At 38.4% G+C, this 17,601-nt stretch overlaps 1 protein-coding gene and 1 pseudogene across 1 annotated transcript in view; one reads left to right on the top strand and one right to left on the bottom strand.

Moving 5' to 3' along the window:
• The window catches only part of UVRAG (UV radiation resistance associated), a 325,077-nt gene that overhangs the window by 76,251 nt on the left and 231,225 nt on the right, over positions 1–17,601 (bottom strand). The window contains exon 13 of the mRNA XM_040258823.1: positions 4,231–4,309. Within this exon, the coding sequence (XP_040114757.1) occupies positions 4,231–4,309 (79 nt within the window). The remainder of the gene's footprint in view (positions 1–4,230; positions 4,310–17,601) is intronic.
• Positions 7,294–7,789, top strand: LOC120876793 (annotated as a pseudogene).

The following is a 17,601-nucleotide window of genomic DNA, read 5'->3' as shown; positions in this document are numbered from 1 at the left end:
TTAGTTCATCTCCCATAATATATCAGGATATATAATATTATATTAGTTTCAGGTACATAACACAGTGATTCAGTGTATGTATATATTGTGAAATGATCACGACAATAAGTCAACATCCATCACCACACATAGTAGCAAACTTTTTTCTTCCTGTGGTGAAAATTGTTAAGATATGCCCTCCCAACAACTTTCAAATATACAATATGGTATTAACTGTAGTCAACATGCTACATTATACATTACATCTCCAGGACTGACTGACTTTATAACTGGAAGTTGGTAGCTTTTGACAACCTTCACCCAGTTCTGCCACCTCTTACCCTCACCTGTGACAACCACCACATAATATGTTCTTTTTACCTATGAGTTTGGGCTTTTTTTGTTGTTTTGTTGTTAATTCAGATTTCATGTACAAGTGGGATCATATGCTATTTACTTCATTTAGCATAATACCCTCAAGGTCAATCCATGTTGTTGCAAATGGAAGGATTTCCTTCTTTTCATAGCTGAATATTCTATTGTGTGTGTGTGAATGTGTGTACACATACCACATTTTATCTGGTCATCCACTGATGGACACAAGTAATTTCCATGTCTTATTTTAAATGGGCTCTCCTCGTGGCTCAGATGGTAAAGAATCTGCCCACAATGCAGGAGACCCCGGTTTGATCCCTGGGTTGGGAAGATACCCTGAAGAAGGGCATGGCAACCCATTCCAGTATTCTTGCCTGAAGAATCCCATGGGCAGAGGAGCTATTTTAAATAATGCTGCAATAAACATGAGGGGGTGTAGATATCTTTTCAAGTTAGTGTTTTCATTTACTTTGGACAAATACCCCAAATGGAAATGCTGGGTCAAGTGCTGCCCTTTTCACTGTGCAGGGTGATGACAAGGGTCACTTGGATAATTAATATATTTATGTATATTAAAGACTGTAAAGCTCTCCAAAAAATATAATAATTTTTGATTTACTATTCTGGGAACTAAAAGCAAACTACTGTGCTATACACAAATACTAATATAATGTCCTTATAAACTTACTGACAATTATGGCAGGAGCTGGTTTCTTAAACCATGTTAATTACACTGTACCTCAATTTTGCCAGGTCCATTTCTATAGTGTTACAGGCTGCCCAAGAGGGAAGACTATTTCCAACGAAAGGGGCTGGCACTTGAAAAAAATTAGTAAATGGTGTTAAAAACAGGCACTTTGCTTTATTCACTTTTAATACCAACCCTGCACACACACACCCCTTTAGACAGCAGTGACAGGAAGAGGGCAGGCAGGCCTTACCAACCCTCTCAGCTCTTCAAACAACACTTGAGGATTTCTACTTGAAGGCCTGTCTTTCTAAGCTTAGGCTTTCAAAACTTGGGCTGGACTGATCCCAAATACTGAAGTAACAAATATTACTAAATTCTGTCATTTCCTCTACCAAAAAAAGTGATTTTACTACTACTTCTGGTTGTGATGAAAGGTCCTATTGACTATTCAAACCCTCAACCAAGTTATGGATGCAGTATTAAATGACTTCACTCCTTTTTCTCTGGCACTTTAACACATGCCAGTGCTTTCATCCACCTCCACTAACGTGGCTTATAAATTACTGAGGTGGGGTCATTTTAATAGTATGATTTGTTCACATCTCTAGAGATGGGGTATAAGTGAGACTGGCTGAGAAGACAAACTCCCCTTTGACAACATGTATTGGTGTATGTATATGTGTGTGTGTGTGTGTGTGTGTGTGTATAATTAACCTTCACAAGTTGGAAGTATCTTATTAATATAATACCTGGTTATGAGCCATAATAATTATGGTTCTGTGAATTCTTATAAGCTGAAATGTAAGAAAGTGATGGTAGTAAGGCTAAAGACAAAATGGCGTTAACGTGAAAAAAGTTGAAGGTCACAAATTTGTTGAAAGTTTCTTTCTAAACGCTCAGAAGAGGCCTCATGAATGAACTATGAAACCTAAGAAAGTCTGTTTATAAGAAGTTTATTGTCGTCTCCTTTTAAAACTGCCATAACAGTGATGAAAAAACACTAGAGAGCAAGATACTTGCTCCCTATGGAATCAGAGTGGTTAACCCATTAAACGCACACACAAATGTACTACTCTCTGAATTGCAGAGTATAATGTTGCAGAAGATACAAAATTGGTAGAAATAATCCATTTTTTAAACAGACAAATAAAACTAGCTCAGCACACTTGTGGCTTTAGTTCAGTTAAGGATAAAATTAGAAGTGCTCTAAAGTGAGGCCCAAACAGTGCTGGAGCAGAGTCTGATGAAGAGGGCTGGCTGTCCCCAGCTTTCCATTGCACCTAGTCAGCCTCCCTCTTGGTCTTGTTCTCAAAGGAGGCTATTCTTAGCACCCCCTTTATACCTTACTTTGCCATTCCTGTTGGACCCGAGAAGAATTAAGTGTGCATGTGTATATAAGCATGCATGTGTGCGTGCACATGTGTGTGTGTTTGAAGCTGGGATTTATGAGGAAATCCAGACATTTCAGTCCTAGCCTTAATTAGGAGTAGGTTTCACCTGGAAACTTCTAAAACTGACTTAGGCCTTACGTGTTTAAAGCAAGAAACAGAAAATAGGGCAAAGAGAGGAGAACCTCTGAACTCAGATCAGAACTTAATTCTACTAAATGAGGACAACCTTCTTGACATCCTGACTCCCAGACTCTGGACCCCAGTGTCCACATGCTCTTTTCCACCTTGGCTGACTTCACTGGAGGTGCTCTCTAATTTACTTAGATCTCTTCTCCCTTAACGCATCCTTAGTCTGGCCACTGCTTGACAGTTTTCATCTAAGCACTACCTTCTCTATGGTATGACAGCTGTCATTAGTAATGTGAGCTACACAGACTTGAAATTAAGGTCCTGTTTCTTAGACTGAAATACTCTTCTGCCAAAACTGGAGGGAGGGAAAGCATCAGCTGTGGGAAGAATAGCACATGGAAAGATGAGTCATGGGCTAGAGGCTGTGAGCAAGGCTGCTCGCGCCTGGAATGAAGAACACGAGTTGGATGGCAGTAAGAGTAAAAGCAATGTGAGTGGGAGGTTCTAAGCAAATGATTAATCAATGACTGAAAACTAGAAATCTGATTCAGTATTGGAAAAGTTAAGAGTCTAATAAACACCAAATTAAAAAAAAAAACAAACAACATTAAACTGAAGTTAGATGACAGGAAGAAAGGCAAAGGTGACAACATATGGAAGAATAATTCTAGATCCATCAGAAATGAATACGGGAATTGTTCAGTGAGTCTTTACAATCATACGGATAAAAAGCAACTCAGTTCATAAAAACAAAAACATCATAAAACTTATTGCTTCTATATAAAAGAAAGGTCTGAGGATACAGCTGATAATATCTTTAAATAACAGCCAAACAGTGGGATCTCTTCCATGTGACAGTCCAACTGGAAGGATGTCTGAATAAAAACAAGGCACTGAAGCTGATCTTACTCTACAATTAGAAAATTTATGGCATGTTACCTCTTGAAGTAGAGCCGTGTGTGCTAAGGAAACGTGGTCTATTTGTTTCAGGAAAATGCAAACCCAAGCATCTGATAGCCTTTCTATGGCATATGGAAAGATATTAAGTGAGATATGAACAGGTATGACATTGGGAAAGCCACAAAAACCTGAGATGGGCTGGAAGGACCATGTGCTTGGACTTTTCTTTGGGGCCTTGGATAACAGGTGAGGAGACTGTCAGGGACTTGCCAAAGTCACTAAACTTTTACTCCATAAACAACTCCCTATGCAAAATGAATTCCTAGAAGTGGTCTAAGAGAAGAAAGTTATGTGAGAAGAAAGCTATTACCAGTCAAGCTGCAGAAGCAAGAGGTTATAAAGCCCACACATTCAATTACAACCTACTAGCCTGGAGAATCCCAGGGACGGGGGAGCCTGGTGGGCTGCTGTCTATGGGGTCGCACAGAGTCGGACATGACTGAAGTGACTTAGCAGCAACAGCAAGTAACAACTCAGTAAAGGGTTTCTGAGTTTAGTAGGAGGAATCCTACTGTACCCATTGTTTCTCTGTAGTATTTATAATGGCACAGAAAAATACTGTGGCCAAAAAAGAACTCTGTATTATCATTGTAACAAGTTAAATAAAAGAGTACACTGTAGAACTTATTCATAAAGAGGGTTAGCAATCCAAGAAAGCAGGCTGCCATGTGCCAAGTAGGAAATAAGCACAGAGGGGTTACTTACCTGTGCTATGTTTTTGTTTAGAAGATAGACACCGTAATCAAACTGCAACTTTTCTCCTCCTTTTGGGTATAATGGAAACCTAAAAAAGGTAAAGCAGGGTCAGAAGTTTTCCAGAACTGGAGTAAAGCAACTCCAGGTAGTTGACAAAGGTGGAAGCTTCTTGGATATAGCATAAATATCTGAAAATTTGGACTAAGCTACTTATACAGTCACTGCAACCTATTATCTTAATATCTTCATAACATTAGGCAGATCAGGATGATGGCAGTTTTGTTTCAAAGGAAGAATTGAGTAAGTCTTGCAACAAGGGACTAATAAATAAGATAGTGACCCACCAATCTCAAGGAGCTGAGGCCCCTATGTCTCATATTTATATAGTATAAACTTACCACCCTAAGATTAAGATCCTAGAATTTTTTTCCTTTAACACTTTGGATCTGACATCTCAACTTCTATTAAATTAAGAAAAAAAAATCACACTTGAAAGCAATATATAAGCTTTCTGTTTCTTCTGATATGGTTAGTCAAATCAACAGCATCAGTGAGCAAAAATTCATCAAGAATTCATTTACATTTGTATGGAGTGCTATTTGGATGTTACTTCTTCAAGGCAATGTACTCATGCCATAGTGTTCTTCTAAAGCTTTCCATTTTAACCTGACTCACCGAAGCAATAAAGGCATGAGATCTATAGATCGTTATATAGGTGATGAGTTATTTTAGGGAAATAAGTTTAATTCACTATTTTCCTTTTTCTACTCCTATGAATGAAGAAGAAAAGGTTAGCATGTATCTATGTTCTATCATATTTTTTCCTGATTCTCCAGACAAATCATACATTTTAACCTCTGCAATAGATTTCTCTATAGACAGATCAATCACAACTTAAATATGGTCAAGAAAAAACTTTACTGTCCTTAGTTTTGCAATATATGATTATTTTAATCTTATAGAAATAAATTACTAGATAAGTTTTAATTTCAATTGTGGTTTAACTGTCTGAGAAAAAGATACATTCCATAATGCTTGAAGGATATATTGTTTTCTAGGGAAAATAAAAGAAAGGAAACAAAATTTAAAGCCTTATATTAAATTCTCAAGTTGCTGATATCATAGTGTCCAAAAGGTAAATTTGCTGCACTATAAAACTATAGGCACTGGGGAACAAGCCAGGTCATGAACTGTCTTTATGCTCTACAGTGGAACACCAAATGCTTCATACACCCATCAAGAAGATGTAGCTTTGTATTTAATTGAAGCTATAAAAAAATAAAGTAGGACATATGGTTTGGCCCTAAATTGAGATGCATTCAAAATTATAGCAAAGCAAAGTCAGGATCAGTAAAGTGTAACACACCAGGCTTTTACAGGGTATTTGGGAATCATTCAAATTTGTATGGAATAGTTTGTAAAGAAACTACCTAATTGAAAGGATATACTAGCACAGGGGTATTTTGAAGAAATCTACTAGACTCCTCAAGCTCCATACTGTATAGCTGTTATTCTATAAATCACTACATGTAGACCATCTGCACAGCTCTCCAAACCCACAATATATCTCCACTTTCAAGTTATAAATGCAAAACTGTTTCAAATGTTGGAAAATAAATTGAATTAAACATACACTGAAAACCAAGCCTCTAAATCTTGAAAAATGGATGTTACAACACTGACTTTATTACTTCATTGGGATTTCTTCATAGAAAGAAAGAGCCCCAAGGTGTGCATGTACCATTAAAACAAATCTAAAGAGTGAGCAGAGCCAAAGATTCAAATAGGGAAATTTTAAGACAGATCAAATATTAGGACAGAGTTCACATCTTATATTGCCTTCAAATTCTTAAAAGGTCATGTCATGTTGAACTATCACATAGTACATGGATTTACACACCTACTAACAAGCAATCTAGGAAAATGAAATCCATCTAAAAGGGTAAAACCTATTACCATCAGGACATAAGATACAAATCAAAGGCATTTTAATTCAATATACATAGAGAATCTCACTAGCAAACTACAGGTTTAGACAGGAATGTGGTCATTTAAGTACAACAAGAAAAATGCTCTTAGCACAAATAGAACTCATTTAAGGGAATATTACATGAAATAACTAGAGGAACAACTATATATATTATTATACCTTTACAAAAAATGCAATTAAAATGCACAATATTAAATTCTTTTTCAATTTAAATTATATTGCCAAATTGTATAAAAAATTCACCGATTCTACATGGTAAAAATCAATGAATCAGAAAGCAATAAATAGATTATCTGTGAAGATGGCTTAGCACTCTTTAGTACCTAGTAATTTCAGTGTGAATAAAGAATTATGACATGAGTACTATAAGGCTAATTTGATTCCAGGCTGTATTAACAGAAACAGAGCAGATACCCAGGGCACGTGCTATTGTCAACCACTCTGTACTGGCCCAGACTATACTGACAGATTTAGGTTCGGTTCTGGGAGTTAAAACTTCTTTTTACAAGTATACAGATAAATAACTGGGAACCTTTCTAAAAGGTTACGTTTCTTACAGGTTTTGTAATAATCTCATTTGACTATATAAAACATGCAGTGAAGTAGGGAGGTCCAATGATTTTGTTATTTAAAAAAACTGTCCTGCCTCAGTCACCTACTTAGTGGAAGAGATATGACCTCAGCATTGGGTCTTCAGTTATATATTCAGTGTTCTTTCTCTGGGTCCTCTGGAGAAGAATACCCAGGATGATTGGAAGAACAGGAGACATAGGAGTTTTGAGAGAAATGGTTGAAGGAACCAGAGGTGTTTAGCCTGGAGGACCGAAGTGTCATGGACAACAAATGAAGGACTTGCAGAGAGAATAGGGGCTGGTTTGTTCTCATGGCCTCAAGCAGGAAAATCCGAAGTTAATGGTTAAAAAGCTACAGGAAAATCGATGTCGCCACAGAATTAGTTAAAACCTAAACTATCTTGAGTAGAGGCAGCAATTAGAGGCTGAGCAACAAATAATTACCATACGATGAGCTGCAGCGGCTCTGGCGGAAATGGCCAGGGAGCCTGGTCCTTGTTGGCTCCAGGCTCCCCTCGTTGCTGCTGGAAGCGGCTCAGAATCATCCAATGTTGGTGGACCTCCAAAATGGGGAGATGTACAGTGGGCACCTGGTGAGCTGCCACAACTGGGTGAACATCAGCTTGCAGTGAGGTGATGTGCACGTCCAGGAACAGGGGCAAATTATAGTGGGTGCCCGAGTGCTGTATTCACAGTAGCACCATCAAGTGCCAGCACCTCCCTGATGAGATCTTCGACATGGTCAAGGGGGAGGTGGTGCCAAGGGCCATGGCAGCAGTAGCTTCAGCAGCAGAAGGGCCCTGGCAAGGGGGCCGCTGGGCGAGGCGGGATCCCAGGCACTGGCAGAGATCAGCCGGAAAAGCAGAGCGGCAGGCAAACAGTGAGCCAACTCTCTGTTCCCCAGAGACTGGGCCGCCATCACTGAGGTTCTGCTCCCACCCCAAGGCTGCTCTTCCCCTCTCCAGGTTATGAGTCTCTTCAGAACAGAAGGAGGCAGGTGTCGTGAGAGGACCTCCCTGCCTGTCATCTGTGATCTTCCTCCTCTTTTGTTAGCTAGGAGTTCTACAGTTGGGCTTCCCTTGTGGCTCAGGTCTGCCTGCAATGCAGGAGACCTGGGTTCAATCCCTGGGTTGGGAAGATCCCCTGGAGAAGGGAAGGGCTCCCCACTTTAGTATTCTGTCCTGAAGAATTACATGGACTGTATAATCCTTGGGGTCTTAAAGAGTCAGACATGACTGAGCGACTTTTATTAAGCAAAGAAATGTTATTCTGTGCTTCTGGTTTTGTGAAGTTATAGCCAAACTTGATTTCTGGAAGATTCTGTGTTTAATGCATCTTTAAGGCCTGACTCTTATTTTAAGGTCAGGCATTTTGTGGTATATGCCTGCATGGTGAACAGCTGGGAGGTTTTTATTTTAAGCTGTTTGCATTGAGACTGACAGGCTGGAGAATTTCTTGAACACAACCCCCAAAACTGCCTTTTCAAAATGAACCCGGGCAAACCTTTGCCTCAGAGGCTGTTGTGGGGGACGATGTTGGGCCCTGTCCCTTTGCTTCCTCTCTCCTTCTGTGTAATAAAAATAAAAACAAATACAGCTACAAAAAATACTATGCATTCAGAGGCCTAGAGTGGCTGAATGGTGGCTGCCAAACATGTCCATATTTGGAACCCACAACCTGTGAATGCAACATTATTTGGAAAAAGGGTAAAAGTCTTGAGATTAGAGTATCTTTGATTATCCAGTTGGGCCCTAAATCCAGTAACTGTCCTTCTAAGGGACGTACAGAGGAGGGACATAGAGAAGAGGAGATGGTCATGTGAAGATGGAGGCAGAGATCTGAGTTACACAGTTACAGGCCCAGGAATGCCTGGAGCCAGAAGCTGGAGAAGGCAAGGAAAGAGTCTCCCCTAGAGCTTTCTGTGCCCTGATTTCAGACTTCTGGCCTCCAGAACTATGAGAGAATAAATATCTGCTACTTTAAGTCACCAAGTCTGTGATAATTTGTTACAGCAGCCCTAGAAATTAACACAGGGGGAATCAAACACTGGATGGCCCATTGCACTTGATGAGATATAATATCTCATTCATCTCCAAGATCCTGTAGTTCTGAATATGCCAAACTAAATATATTGAATATAACTTCACATTTCCTTCCAGAACTGAGAATATATTTCAAGCGTATAATGCCATAGGGTCATCATGATAGGCATTAGCCTCGGCTGCAAAGACGACCTACTGAAGTGTCAGCAAATAAACTGTGAGAAAAACAGATTCCTATGTATGTGCTGAAAGTAGGGAAATTTTAAAAATTTATATATACACAGAAATGTTATATAGGATACATATTCAAATTACTTTATGTGTATATGTATATTAAGAATATGCTGCACTCAATTTGGAAAAAAATTATGAAATAAATTTATTTTGAATCTTTTTTTCTAAAAGATACAATTATATTAAGCCTTTTCCTCTCCTCCCCAAGCCAGACATTTCTAAAAAGGATTCCACATTGGTTACAGTTTCTCAGCTTCACCTTTGGAGTCCCACAGCCATGTCTGGCTCTCTGATGGTTCTGTTGAGGATGAAGATATGGCTATGGTTAATTCCAAACCTTTATTGTGCATATTAAGGTCACTTCTGCTCATTGTATGTATAGAAAATGTGACAACATGTCCTCAATATGTTCCAAGGCCAACAGTTTTCTTTAAACTCAACTTACTTTCTCCCATCTAGGTCAGTATCCCCCACAACTTTCTTCAGTTACTCAGGCATTTGATTTTTATTCCTTTTTGCATTTTATGTATGCAGTTCAACAGGTCCACAAGTCTTTTTTTTTTTTTTTTTTTTTGGTGAAACAGTCTCCTCTCTCTGTTCTTATCACCACTCTGGAAAGTTCTTAGTGCTTGTGTGCACTACAGGATGTTTAGCACCATTCCTGTCCTCTACTCACTGGATAAGGTATTATTATTTTCCTTAAGTAACTTTTTATCATGTCAGTGAGTGGCCCTGCTTCCTAATTCGTTATTGTTGTAAATGTCAACTTCTCTGCCTCAGTTTCAAGGCCTCAGTGATCTGACTTGTTGCAGGATTTATCTGCAACCTTATCCTGTTCAAGTGTGTTCCTCATAGTCTCATGAACACACCAAGCTCCTTTCTTTCTACCTTTGCTGGAAATGCTTGTCTCTCTCTTTCCTTCCACCTGGCAGAGTAAAAGAGACTATTATATTTGGTCATGACTAATAAAAGGAAAACGTTTTTCCGCTGAGTTTTATCACTAAAGTTTTATGTATAACTCATTGCAAGTTGGTGATAATACAGAAGAACTGTAAGTTGGGCCAGAGGCACACAAGATGGAAAATGGCTAGAGAATGTGAGGGAAAAGAAAGAGGAGACAAAGTGAGCACGGTGATGGGTCCAGATCAAACCAGGTCTCACAGGACACAGTAAGGACTTTGGTTTTTACTCTGAATGAGAGGGGAAGCTCTGAAGTTTCTGAAAAGATGAGTTTCTCTCAGAGAAGAAAGTTCATTTGCACCTTTTTTTTTTTTAGATTCGACATATAAGAAATATCATATGATATTTGCCTTTCTGTGTCTGACTTACTTCACTCAGTATGACAATCTCTAGATCCATCCATGTTGCTACAAATGGCATTATTTTCTTTTTTATGGCTGAGTAATACTCCATTTTATATATGCACCACATCTTCTTTATTCATTCCTCTGCTGATGGACATTTGGGTTGCTTCCATGTCCTGGCTATTGTAAACAGTGCTGCAGTAAACATTGGGATACATGTGTCTTTTGGAATTATGATTTTCTCTAGGTATATGCCCAGGATGGACTGCTGGGTCCTGTGTTGATGGTTTTGGTTAGGGTTCCAGTAGTCAAAAAGAACATATATGAAGAGACTTGAGCTACAATTTGTAGGCAGAATGCAAGAACTTTGTGACTGATGGTTGTGACAGTGGTGAAGAGAGAGGGGTCAAAGATGACACTTTGGTTTCTCAGTAGAGTGACTTAGGCAGACAGTGGTGTCTATGAACCGAGACAGGGAAGGCTCATGTGTACAACATATATAATAAATTTTACATAAAATGTTATTATACATAAAATTGAGAGAGAAATTTGGGGCAAAAATATCAATTCTTTTTTCAGTTGTGTGCTCAGTTGTGTCCACCTCTTTGCAACCACACGGACTGTAGCCCACCAGGCTTCTCTGTCCATGGGATTCTCCAGGAAAGAATACTGGAGTGGGCTGCCATGCCCTCCTCCATAAAAAAAAAAAATCAATTAAAGAATTACAGAAAAACTTAAATGGAAACTAAAGTCACAGGTATGAATGAGATGGCCTAAAGAAATCATGGAGAACAGGATTGTTTCAGAGGCTTAAGAATATCAACAAGAGTTGAAAAATAAAAAGGGGTCTGAGAAAGACTGCTCAGAAGGATTTTTCCAGAAAAGCACAGAAAAAGTGTTAATTTAAGAAGGAAGATATCAGTTCAGTTCAGTCACTCAGTCGTGTCCAACTCTTTGCAACCCCATGAATTGCAGCACGTCAGGCCTCCCTGTCCATCACCAACTCCATCAGGAGTCAAATGCTGCTGACGGTTCAAGCCAAATAGACATGAAAACATGTCTACTGGATGTAATTACATGAATTCACTGGTAGGTAGCTTTGGTAATATGGTAAACACAAGTTTAAATGAAGCAGTGGGAGATGAAGGAAGACTGGTGTATGCTCAGGGGTGATGAGGTGAGGAAATTGAGATGATGTGAAGTTTGGCACAAAGAGAGGAGAGCTCAGTAACTAGAAGGACATGGTCAAGCATAGCAGGATGCCCTGAGAAGGTGAGAGGGGACGGGCTCTGCATCCTACAGGTGGGGAGGGCCCAGAAGGAGGATTTGCCTAGGACAGCAGGTGGGCCAACTCTTCCCTTATAATAGGAAGGATGAAAGAAAGTGGTCACCAGAGAAACGGTTAACTCATTCAACAATGTTCCAGTGACCTTGGTGAGAGATCATGGGTGCTTGGACTATGTTAGAAATGGAAAAAAGGAGACTAATTCGGAAGATGCTTAAGAGATAAATCATAAAAATTTGGTTATGGTTTGGATGTGAAAGGTGATAAAGAGGGAGAGATCATAAATAAATAACTCAATGTTTTGTTTTGGATGAAAGTTTGCTCAAATGGAAGAACAAGTTGAACAAAGAAATGTAATAGAACTGCTGAGCACTAATGAGAGCCCAGAAGTGGTCATTAATCAGTTTATAATGAAACTATTGTGTAACTCTCTACACATCTGCTTGCATCCAGCAGGTACAGAGAAAATGGACAGCAAGGCTGTAAGAATGATAAGAAGTCATAGTGGGGCAAGACAAGGGTGTTACTAAAATAATGGGCCATGTAATGTAAACTGGTTATGAGAAATGCTGGGCTGGATGAAGCACAAGCTGGAATCAAGAGATTCCAGGAGGAGGAGGAGAAAGATCAATAACCTCAGATATGTAGATGATACCTATCCTTACGGCAGAAAGTAAAGAACTAAAGAGCCTAGTGATGAAAGTGAAAGAGGAGAGTGAAAAAGTTGGCTTAAAGCTCAACATTCAGAAAACGAAGATCATGGCATCTGGTCCCATCACTTCATGGCAAATGATGGGGAAACAGTGGAAACAGTGACAGACTTTATCTTTTTGGGCTCCAAAATCACTGCAGATGGTGCCTGCAGCCATGAAATTAAAAGACACTTATTCCTTGGAAGGAAAGTTATGAGCAACCTAGACAGCATATTCAAAAGCAGAGACATTACTTTGCCAACAAGGGTCCGTCTAGTCAAGGTTTTTCCAGTGATCATGTACGGATGTGAGAGTTGGACTATAAAGAAAACTGAGCACCAAAGAATTGATGCTTTTGAACTGTGGTGTTGGAGAAGACTCTTGAGAGTCCCTTGGACTGCAAGGAGATCCAACCAGTCCATCTGAAAGGACATCAGTCCTGAGTATTCACTGGAAGGACTGATGTTGAAGATGAAACTCCAATAATTTAGCCACCTGATGTGACAAGCTGACTCATTTGAAAAGACCCTGATGCTGGGAAAGACTGAGGGCACATGGAAAAGGGGACGACAGAAGACAAGATGGTGGGATGGCATCACTGACTCAACGGACATGAGTTTGGGTAAACTCCGGGAGTTGGCGATGGACATGGAGGCCTGGGGTGCTACAGTCCATGGGGGTCGCAAAGAGGCAGACGTGACTGAGTGAACTGAACTGAATGTAACTGGATAAACAGGACATGTCTGAAGGTCACCAAGAAGAACAATGAACAGGAGGCTAACATACAGGCTGAACAAGCCAAGATAGTCATCAGAGAGCAAGATGCTAGAATCAGATTCTGAATATGGACTAACAGAAATGATGACCTGATTCAGAGTTTAACCATGGCAGTAAATAAAAATGATGGGACACAAGAGGTCACTGGTGCCAAAGATCAAGCAAAGGAAAGGCCAAGGTGTTGAATGAATCATCTATTTGTGTGTTAATGTCATCTGTCATAACAAGCTTTTCAATAGAAAGAAAAACTGTTTCTCTTTCCTATGTTATCTGTGTACTTTGTTTCTCTGTTACCAAAACACATGATGAGTAATGGGGTTATAACAGAGATTGGCAGGGGAAAAGAGCATGTCTCAAAGGAATAGGTTTTTGTATGTTTTCTTTGCCAACAGGGTAAAGAGGTTAGAATCTAGAAAAAGCAATGAGGAGCATGAAAACCCCAATCTCATCTCCTGAATCTGAATATACCTACTAGCATATAAGAAAATTAACAGCTACCAGTGGGTACCCATGGGTTCTTCAGAACATCAGATTCAGCTAGGGCAAGAGATAGGCCAAATTCCCTGAGAAGAGAGCCTGAAGACACAGGAGACTTTGTTGATTTTACAGATGCACTTTTAGAGGAAGCAGCTGGGAGACTAGATGGCTGGGTCAGGGTCAACAAAGTAGAGGGCATTTTGAAGGCAATGGAGATGAATACAAAAGGTTTACAAGTATTTTGATGGAAGGTTGAGGTATTCCCATTTGGTAGCTTCTATTTTCTTTATAAAGTCAGAAATGAGATGCTTTACCAAAATGAAAGGGAAAACTGCAGATGGGTAAACACAAGAAGAGGCTTGAGATGAGATAGTCAGATAGAAGTAGAACCAGATATCTAGGATGTATCAGTCCAACTGAAATAGATGACTCTGAATTGATAGTGCTCCAATCTTTCCAACTGTTCTATTTTTTTTTCCTGGGTTAAGGATGATGGAGTAAGAATATTTAGGATACTGAAAAGAGACAAACTATAAGCCTGAAGCTACTAGGTTAATGACAGTGGCCTAACAAGGACAGGATGATGGAGGCAGTCTATAAGAAGGTGCATAATAGGCTCAATAGGCTTTTAAAATGATAATAGATTAAAAACAAAAAATTTAATGCCAGTGATAAAATAATTCTCCAGGAAGGGGGGGGGGAATCTTTTGTTGGTCTGAGTCCTAAATAATTGCCGAAGTGACTGTTTGATTTCAATATAAATGCAATTTTCAAATTAGGATGTTTTTATTATGCATATGCATAAATAATTAACTAAATTAAACTTTATATCAACATGAAAGTTAATCTGAAGAACTCCTTCCAAGCTTTCTCTGGACACAGTCTGTGTCTCCAGACTGTCTGGTATTACATATTCCCATGATTAAACAGTAGCTTCAAAATAAACAATGATATAGAAATGTGCAATTTTTCTTAGTTCTGAACTATTTTTTTTCCTGGTGTAGTTATATAATGTTCCGTTCAGTTCAGTTGCTCAGTTGTGTCCAACTCTAAGGTTATCCAGATACAAAAACATTTACAATCAGCCTTGAACAAGGTACAGTAAAACACAAACCTTTAAAATTGCTCTCTAAAGATGGGTACACAGAAATCATGTTCAAAAGAAAAAGTACATATATATATGTACATTTTTTTCAATAAAAGAAAATTTTCTGCTATTCTTTTTTGGCTTTTATCATGTGTGTCATTTCATGATTGTTACAGAAAATAATTTTATCATATAGAGAAAAAGGTATTGAAAATGATCTATTCTGGGACTTCCCTGATGGTCCAGTGGTTAAGACTTCGCCTTCCAACACAAGCAGTGCAGGTTCAGTCCCTGGGCAGGGAGCTTAGATTCCATGTGCCTCCAGCCAAAAAACCAAAAACAAAACAGAAGCAATATTGCAACAAATTCAATTGGTCCACATTAAAAAAAAAAAAAAAAAAGATCCACTCTAAATGTCAAAACATGAGGTATATGCAACTGAGAAGTGGTTTTGACATTACCTTCTCTACACTCAGAGGCATGGGAGGTAGAAGAAACAGTCTCCTCTTGAAAAGACTCCAGGGTGATATTTTCAGAGGAGAGACAGTGATTTAACTTACATCAAGCAGTTGTATACTACAATTATATAGTAGAGAGGTTGAAAACTTGTATATATTATAACCACTGAAGAGTGATATCAGAAAATACAGCAAAGATCTCAGAGGGAAGTGAGAAGAGGGATAATAGAGCGGACAGAGGGTAACAAAAGTAAGTCCTCATAAAACAGCAGGAAGAAGAGTGATCTTCCCCTCTCCTCCTTTGGGGAAAGACAAGAAAAATAGAATATATAATAGGAAATCACATATAACTGTGAAAAATTAAATTAAATTTGATATAATAGGTAGTAAAATGCCACCACAAGTTTTTAAAGGCGAAATCATGTAATGAAAAGATTTACATCAGATTATTCCTTTGCCAATATTAAATATAGTTCTTTAGACAGAGCTGTACTAAAAAAGAGAAGGGAATTTCAGGGAAATAGAATTCCAAATAATTTCAGTAAGAAGGTTAAAAATAATCCTCATTTTTTAAAACTTGGTAAGTTGCAAGGTTGTGGAAATTGTTAAAGAATTCAATATCAATTTCCTTGTAGAAACTTGCCAGTTTTTCCACACCCTTTTAGTAACTGTTGAAAAATAGTCTATAAGCAAATTTCAATGAACAGAGCAAAATTAAAAGATGGAAAGCATGTCTATTTTAATAGCTATTTTTATAAAATAAAAATTCTGCCAAGTAAATCAAAATCACATTCCACAACATTAACAGCCATCCTGCATTTGCCCAGGTTTAATAGCACCTGTTTCCCACAAAATTTGTAAAGGCTTTTTTTTTTTTTTAATCCTACAATTAAGCATGCAAGGTGCATAAACCTACCATACTTGGAAATGCCAAGATGTTTCCATATGGAAAATGAATTTGGAAGAAAAACCACTCTCCATTTTAAATTTCTAAAGACGACTTCACAATGTGTGCATATAATATAGGTTTGTTTAAATGTATCAGTGCAACTAATGGTATATGCTCTGTAAGCCACTTAGGTGCTCAACTTTACATCAAAATTATTTATTTAATTATAACACCTATTTCTGGGAGGTGAAGAAAAGTAGAAGGGGGATTTAGGTGTAAGAAGTTAAGGCTTTAAAGTCAGAAAGGTATAGGCTCAGCCCCCAGCTTTGTGACTTACTTGTGTGAACTTGTGCATACTACTACACCTGTTTTTAAATCTCTAAAATGGGTTTAAAATACCAATCTTTCAGGACTGCTATGAGAATTAAACGAAACAAAAAAATCTAAGATCCGGCATGGTTACCAGGATTCAGCAGGCATTCAATTATTATTACTAGGCTTTGCCTCCTCAGTATCTGTCTTTAAGTGCACAAGATACTATATTTTATTCATTTCTGAATATTTGTTATTCAATTTGTTCTCTTCTAAAATCACAAAGCATTCTTATTCCCCCAGTACTTTCAATCATACATTTTAGTTGTTTATAACAAATTTGTCTTATTTCCTCTATTAAAATGTAAGCTCCTTGAGTACATGGATGTTAAATTCGGGGTCTTAGCTACAGAAGGTACTCAACAAATATCTGCAAATAAATGAATAAATCAAAGAATAAATTCAAGCATTAAGCAGCGACCAACAAATATCTGTGACATATAGTCCAGTAAATTTTCCAAAAGGTAAGATTTTAAAATTCAGAAATATTTTTGTCATTCACTGTTTCTTTCTTAACTTTAATATATCTAGACATCCAACTCTTATTTTTAGAAAGTGCCCTGAGTTTTGTTCAAAAGAAAAATTCCTTGGTGGGGAGGAAATTTCAAGTTATGGAATGAAGTTTGCTGTGCATTAACAGGAGGCAACGAACTCAGCACGAGTGAAAGAGCCAATGAGCACTGCCAAAACAAGAGCGATGCTGATGCTGGATTTTAGTAACTGAATATCTGTTATGCCGTAGGTACTGCACTTAGCATACATTATCCATACAACACCAGCACTTGTCCTATAGGCACTGTTACTGAGGTGCTCAAAGTCACATGGTCTTTCCTAACACCCAGCTACAACCACAGATCTTACTCTCCTCGACCTCACTTCTCTGCCCCAAGCTGGGATTAGTTATTTCTCTCATGTAGAACCCTGTACACTCACCAACATAGCACCTTCAACTTTGCATCGTGACTGCGGGTTTATTCCTCTTTATCTTCCACTAGAATGAAAACTGTGAGCCTAAGTCACCTTAATGCTGCATCCTAGCTCTTAGAACATAATGTCTGGAACACTTTTACTTGTTTAATGTAGGCAGGAGTGAATGAACGGATGAAATGGTGGAGGCAGAATTACAACTGGTACCTATCTGACTCCCAATCTTATAATTTTTTTCTTTTCTTAAATTTTTGGTCATGCTGTGTGACGTGTG

The sequence above is a fragment of the Oryx dammah genome, unplaced genomic scaffold (assembly GCF_014754425.2).
Source record: "Oryx dammah isolate SB20612 unplaced genomic scaffold, SCBI_Odam_1.1 HiC_scaffold_17, whole genome shotgun sequence".
In the NCBI taxonomy this organism is placed as follows: domain Eukaryota; kingdom Metazoa; phylum Chordata; class Mammalia; order Artiodactyla; family Bovidae; genus Oryx; species Oryx dammah.
The sequence above is the reverse complement of the archived record's forward strand: the minus strand, read 5'-3'. Positions and strand labels throughout refer to the sequence as shown.